Source organism: Phodopus roborovskii, unplaced genomic scaffold (assembly GCF_943737965.1).
Source record: "Phodopus roborovskii unplaced genomic scaffold, PHOROB, whole genome shotgun sequence".
NCBI lineage: Eukaryota > Metazoa > Chordata > Mammalia > Rodentia > Cricetidae > Phodopus > Phodopus roborovskii.
Window position 1 is genome coordinate 12,161,220 of NW_026126460.1, and position 7,527 is coordinate 12,168,746.

Below are 7,527 nucleotides of genomic sequence, written 5' to 3' on the forward strand. Positions count from 1 at the left end.
ATGAATTACAGATTTTGTTGGTGGCAGAAGCTGGCTAGACTGTCCCTCTGCCTAGGCAGCTGGTGTAGCAGAAGGAAGAACCACATGGGGTGAGGCTAGGCCACATGGTCAAGATGGCGACTGTTATAAATACATTCCCAACCGCTGGCAGAAGTCATAAAGTTTTGAGATATAATTTTGTTGGCTTTTTCTCTCCATGAGTGAGGCAGAAGGATTTGTGAAACTAACAGGACACTGTAACGAGTAAGGTTTTTCCTCCCGCCGCTACTGGTCTTGTTCTGCCGCCACGCCAGCCCCAATTAATACACAGAGACTCTGTATTTGATATAATGTTGTTGGCCAGGTACTAGTTTCTTATAGGCTAGCTCTGTCTTAAGTATTAACCCATTTCTTTTAAATATAAGTACTTTCACGTGCTCTAATCTTACCGGGGAATGGGACAGGTGTCTCGTCTCCCCAGTCTCTCCATCTTGACTCCTCCTTACTACTTTCTCTTTTCTCCTTGTCTCCTAGTCCCTCCTATCTTCCTTTCCTATTGGCCAACAGTGCTTTATTCATTAACCAGTATGAGAAACATATATACAAAATGACATATCCTATCAGGACACCGGAGTCCAAGGGGTACAACATCCAAAAAGACCACCGTAGGTCTGAGAAATGAATGTACCAGTCTGAGGACAGTGCTAGGGTATAAAACCCTAGAGACCCCCTCATGCCAGTTCTCAAGATGACATGGCTGTTCTTCAGCTCAGTGGTGATGGCAGCCTCACTCTGAGAGTCTTCCTTCTGCTGCCAGTCATTAACAGTGCCCAAAGTCCTACTAGTTGAGTGTTTTGATGTTGATGAAGGACACTTCCCCATTGGCTTCAGCCATGATCCCATCATGTTCACAGTGGTAAATAATGCCAATGTCATCTTCAAGTTTTCACCTGCGGTAACGGTGAACAACAGAGGCAATCTCATTCTTATCCATGTCACCCTCCACAAATGGGTTTGGGTTGGAGAAATTGTATCTTTCTCAGTCACTGATGGGAGAAGTTATGGTTGATGTAAGTGGCCTCCATGGCCAGGCTGAGGGATGAGTTGAGGGAACTGCATTCATCTTGAGCAGACTCATTGGCTATCTCACTCACAGTCAGGAGGTAGATGTCAGAGTTGTCCCTCTTGTCAAAGAAGAGTTTAGATCCGATTCTCTGCACGACAATAAAAGTTAAATTTTAATTTGATTTAAAATATTATTGTATTGCCAGGTTTCAGTGGCGCATGCCTTTAATCCCAGCACTCGGGAGGCAGGGGCAGGCAGATCTCTGTGAGTCTGAGGCCAGTCTGGTCTACAGTAGTCCCAGGACAGGCTCTAAAGCAATACAGAGAAACCCTGTCTCAAAAAACCAAAAAATAAATAAATATTATTGTATCCATCACAATACACATTAAGTAGCATCTTGTATTGGGTTTAATTTCTCTAATCTCTAATGGTGTTGAGATTTTTTTCCCCATTAGTTTGTTATTTATATGTCTTCTTTGGGAAAAAAAATGTATTTTTTATTGCTATTGTTTAGTTGAAAAATTCTTTAGATTCTAGATTCTAAGACCTTAACCAATCAATGATTTTAAAAATTTCTTCCCTTCTGTAAGCTGTCATTTTATTTTGTTTGTTAAGCTTTTTTTATGGTACATAAAATATTTATTTTTATAAAGTTCAACTTCTTGTTTTGCTGTGTTTTTGTTTTTGAGACATAGTTTCTCTGTGTAGCCTTGGCTCTTTCTGTAGACAAAGTTGGCCTTGAACTCACAGAGCTCTGCCTGCCTTTGCCTCCTGAGTGCTGGGATTAAAGCTCTACACCACCATACCCAGGGTTAAAGGTCAATTTATTAATCTTTCTTTAGCTTCATTTTTCTAAATTTTTAAAATTTAATTTAAGTTCTCTCCTTCTGCCAGGTAGGTTCTAGGGATTGAACTCAGGTCCTTAGGCTTAGCAGCAGGTGGTTTTAATGCTGTATTAAAAAAACTCTTTGTTTCAAAAAATTCATTTATTTCATAAATACTTATGAATATGATTTGTCTTAAAAGTTTTATAGATCTACTTCTTAATTCCAGGTCTTTATACCATTTTGAGTGAACTTTTATATATGATATAAATGAGGGTCCAGTCGTGTGTGTGTGTGTGTGTGTGTGTCTAAAAACCATTTGTTAAAAAGTCTATTACTTCCCCATAAATGTTCTTCTCATCTCTGCCAAGACTCAGTTGAACACACACACACAGGGGTTTATTTCTGGACTATTACATTATTTTGTTTATCTACAGTTTGTCCTCAGGCCAGCACTGTGCCACGTTGATTCCCCCGTGTTATGATCAGTTTTGAAACAGTGAAATGCAAATATTCCTCCCTTTGTCTTTTGTCAGGATTGCTTGGGCTTTTCCCTGGAAATCTGGTATGGACTTTGGAATTAGCTTGGCGATTTCTATAAAGGAATTGGCCAGCACAAGAGTATCATTTCCTGCTTCTGTAATCATGGAGGAAAACATTATACTCTCAGAGAGCTGTTCTCTTGCAATGAGACATGCTCAATAGAAAATGCTAATATCTTACTCTATGTAATCGAACCTTGAGAACAATTCACACCAGAGTCCAAAATAAATAGGACCTTGTTGTGTGTGTGTGTTCCGAGGGGGGAAATTGGGTATGTGCATTTTCTTCCTTTATGCTTGTATAACTTGAAGATAACAAAATGAATTCATATTTGTTTCTCTTCATCATAATTTCTCTGGGACTTAGAAAGGCAATCAGGTAATTTAGACACAGAGAAGATAAAAAGTGACTTGTTCAAAGAGACAAAGTAGAAAGTAAAGCCACTAATTGTCTTGGTTTCCCTGCTTGGAAAACTGTTAGTGCTGGAACTGTGGATGTCTTAAGGGAACTGGACTAAGCTGGTCACTGTACTAAGTAACAGAGGCAGGACAAGTATAACATCACTTTTCCTACTAAGGTTCACCAATCAGGCTTTTCCTTTAGAAAATTCTGCTTAAACTGGGTGTTGGTGGCACAAGCCTTTAATCCCAGCACTTGGGAGGCAGAGGCAGGCAGATCTTTGTGAGTTTGAGGTCAGCCTGGTTAACACAGCTAGTTCTAGGACAGCCAAGACAGCCAAGGCTATACAGAGAAACCCTGTCTCAAAAAACCAAAAAGGGGGGAGAAAGAAAGAAAATTTAAAAATTCTGCTTAAATCCCTTTCTTTGTACATCTTTACTTTCAAAATGATGTGCCTATGTGTATCTGAGATGTGTGCATATATGCATATGCATAGATGCATGTGCATGTTTGCATGTCTGTGACTGTACATGTGTGCAGAAGTCAGAAGACAACTTTGGGTATAGGTATTTGCCTTCTCTGTTGTTGGAAAAGTCTCTTGTTTACTGCTGCTCATGCAAAGCTATCTGGCCTGGAAACTCTGGGAATTCTCCTGCCTGTCTCCTGCTCCAGTGTAGGTACAAGGAGAATACAGACATGTATCACTGCTCCTGGGGATTCTCCTGCCTGTCTCCCATCCTAGTGTAGGTATATGGGGAATATAGACAAGTACTACTGCTCCTGGAGATTCTCCTACCTGTCTCCCATCTTCCTGCAGGCACATCTGGATTACAGATGTGCACCACTGCTTTCGGCTTTGTGTGTGTTCTGGGTGTTAGCATCTTTGTGTAGCATCTTTGCTCACTGAGCATCTCCCCCAACCCCTCGGTCATCTTTCCTTGAGTACTTCCTTGTTAGATACCAGCTGTCCAAATCCCTTAGCAATCCTTTGTCTTTGGTGGTGTAGCCACAGGCAGGTTCTACGTTTTCTCCTTTCCCTGGGTTCTAATGGTTGCTTGTGTTCATCTTTCCTCTCCTGCAGACTCAGAGGTCACCAAGGTGTGAACTTTCCAATGAGCACTGTTTCCTGACTGGAGAAAGTAGGTGAGCATTCCAAACATTTTCAGGGTTGGGAAAATTTCCTAAGATCCCATTTAATAGAATTTAGATATTAAAGATAAACAAGAACCACTTAGTGCCAAGAACACAAGATATATTTATTACATGTGTGTGGATTGTAACAAGCAAAATGAGGTTTAGTACACATCCATGACCCGTCTCAGAGAGCCGACCTTGGCATCCATAGCTCCCCAGTCATGGTAGCGCCTGTAGTCTCCAGGCCTGAGCAGGTACTGCCGGCCTCGATAGTTGGGCATCTCATAGAGAACCCAGCATCCCTCTAACACGTGCATAGAGTAGATCTCATTGAGGCGGAAGCGATCATGGATGCAGGAGCAGTCTTCTGTAAGCTCAGACACAAGGCCCCGGTAATCATCTCTCTCATACAGCCTTATCCTGTGAGAGCTGGTCTGTTGTGATGACAGACAAATGAGGAATAGCAATGATTTATATGCTTACTATTGCAGCCTGTTTGCACCTTCACAAAACACGGGTTTTGGGCGAAGCTGTCAAGTATGTCTCCCCTAATCCTACTCCTTGTGCTGCTGTTCTAGCAGATTAGGAAATGCACTAACATAAAGCTGACCTGACCAGTGAACTGGAGCCCATGTGGAGGGAATGAACACCAAAGGGCAGAGTGAAAGCATTTACTGCCCATGGAACCAGATTCTACCAAGCTCACTTTGAAGCCACCATTTCTACACATTGATGTGCAATGATTCCGATTTGCTTTGAGTCTGCATACCTGTCTTTTTCTTTTCTTTCTTTGGGATAAAAACCACAGGGAATATGGACTGTATCTCATGAAATCCTAATTACCTGTCTCATAAGAAACTAGTCATTAATGACTCCTGAAGAACAAAGCCACACAAGTTGAGACCCACTGTTCTAGGTGAGTGTGAGTGAGTATAGTAAGAAAAAAAAATCCCACCAATACAGTCAGAATACACTGGAACTAACCAAATTTAATTAACTGAGTTCCCAATGTATATTTTAAAATTGACAAATAGTATGTGAGTATTTATTAGGCATAGCATCGTATATGAAAGTAAGCACCATGGTTAAATCTACCTAATTAATATGTATTTATCCCCACAATTATCATTTTTGTGGTGAGAACACATAGAATCTATTCTTTCAGCATTTTATTGTATGTTTAAGATGCATTGTTTTTTATTTTATGTGTGTGGTGAGTGTTTGCTTATGTGGCTATAAGTATACTACATGAGTTGTGCTTGGTGCTTACAGAGACCAAAAGAGGGCATGGGATTCCCTGGAACTGCAATTACAGACAGTTGTGAGCCACTTGTGGGTGCTGGGGATTGAACCCAGGCCCTCTAGAAGGGTAGCCAGTGCTCTTAACTACTGAGCCATCTTTCCAGCCTCATCTTAGCATTTTTAAATGACTCTAATACATATCATGAACTGTTATCAATGTGCTATATACGAACAAATCTCTAGAACATAGTTTTCTCTATCTGTAATTTTTTGATTTCTGATCATCACTACAAAACCTCTGGTCCCTTGCTCTACTACTCTAGCATCTAGTTGGCACTGTTCTGTTTTCTATTAAGGACAGAACTACTGCTCAGGACAGAACTCAGGGCTGCAAGCTTGCTAGGCAAGTACATTACCACAGAGCTCAATCTCCAACCCAGATCTCTCCCTTCTAGAACAGATGGCCTTTGTCAGTACATGCCTGGCTTATCTCTGCTAGCACAGTGCTCACTAGGTTCATCCATGTCATTACAAATGGCAGGATTTCCTTCTTTTATGGCTGAAGGGTATGTGATTATTGAGTCAGTTTAAATTTAAAGGTCACGCTGTGTTTTTGTTTTTAATGTCGTAAACATTGATGTCCTTAAGTAAGAGATAATACATTGCTGTTAATGTATGTATGTATGTAGTATGTATGCATGCATGCATGTATGCATTCCTTCTATTTAGGTTTGAGAGTCAGGCCTTAATATACTTAGTGTGAGCACTTGTTGAGCATTCCAATCCTTGCTGAGAACATTAGAACACGTGGAAATAAACTGACAGACAGGAATACCTGATATTCCCACATCAGCCAGGCTGAAGCAATACTCACATAAGGAATGGAGCGGCAGGAGCGGATGGAATCGCTGAAGCCCATCCACTGCTGGTAGTCAGGGTAGTCCCCACGCCTCAGGAAGTACTGGTAGCCCTGGTAGTTGGGGCGCTCATAGAGCATCCAGCAGCCACTGTCCACTCTGATGGAGTTGCAGCGGCTGAAGTAGGTCTGCAGGTTGGGGCAGTCGGTGCTGCACTCATAGCAGCGGCCCTGGAAGCTGCGGTCCTCGTAGAAGGTGATCTGTAAAGGAAGGGCGGATGAACATGGTCATCTGGAAGGCACATCACGGACAGAGAGGACGCACTCCGCAAACCTGGGAGGCCCTCTCTTGGCTCACCTTTCCCATCGTTGTTGACAGCAGATGGTCAGTGTTGAGTGTGATCAGGACAGGAGTGGCAGCTGACATATATATAGCAGGATGGCTGCTGTGTTGGCAAGAACAGCACAAAGGGGACCTGGGGGGTAATGCGTAAAGGGATTTCTGTGTTCTCTTGCTTTTTCATTTGGGATCATGGGGTAGGGGGCTCTCATTCTCTCTGGCATTTTCGAGTTGTCCTCACTAACTCCAGTGAAAGGAATTAAAGTCAGCAGAGCCATTATGATCTTGGAGACAAAGGGCGTGCTTCTCGTCCTATGCAACTCCCTAGAAATGCATTACGTACCCAGCATTTTGCAATGTTTGCCTATAGAAAGTGCTGAGATGGAGGTCAGTGCTTCCATGTGTGGGAAGCTCATGAGGATCATATGAGTTCCGGAAGCACTCTGAGGCACCAAGAGGCAGCAGAAAAACAAACAAAAATCCTCGAATTGAAAAAGTTTCATGTCTTTATCTGTATGATACAGATTCAATTGTTTTTAAATTTACATACGCTTAGGATAAAAAGGTTAGAACTGTGCAGAGACTAATATGTCAACCATGGCCATCAAGGAATGGTAAACATATATAAGCCCTCATATTATTTCTTCCTTTTGAATTTAAAATTTCTCTAATTTTCTACTCTAAATATATATAGCAAATTCAGTGCATGAGAGTAGTAAAGTCAATTTTTAAATGTGTGATTTTTTGAGTTAATGGTTAAAAGCTATGTATGTATGTATGTATGAGATTAAACACTTCTCGGTCTAAAATTAATAGCTCTTCCAAGAATCTGAGGCACTCTAATCAGGAAAAGACATAGGACATTTCCATTCTTCCTGCCATCACCCTTTTTTTCAGGGTTACTACTTTTTGTTCTTAAAACCAGTGCTATGGTTTGTCTAGTTTTCCAGCACCAAAGTTTTAGTTTCCCCGAGCCAAGATAAATGCCATCAGAACTTTCTTCTTTGCTGCCAGCTGACTTAGAGTGCTTCTCAATTGCAGGGATAGGGGGTGGTCAAACCTTGGATTAGCTTCTGTTATCCCATCCCATTCATATGTAGGAAGTGAAGTCAAACATCATTTTGCTCAGGGTCCATGAGTGGAC

General features: G+C 41.5%; 1 protein-coding gene across 1 annotated transcript; it reads right to left on the reverse strand.

Annotated features, from left to right (window-relative positions):
* Positions 1-4,106: 4,106 nt before the first annotated feature.
* On the reverse strand, positions 4,107-6,875 carry LOC127226383 (gamma-crystallin A). The gene is made up of 3 exons (XM_051190366.1): positions 6,402-6,875; positions 6,062-6,304; positions 4,107-4,379 (listed from the first exon to the last, which is right to left on the reverse strand). The coding sequence occupies exons 1-3, from the start codon at positions 6,468-6,470 to the stop codon at positions 4,107-4,109; spliced, it is 585 nt and encodes a 194-aa protein (XP_051046323.1). The 5' UTR covers positions 6,471-6,875.
* Positions 6,876-7,527: the final 652 nt, after the last annotated feature.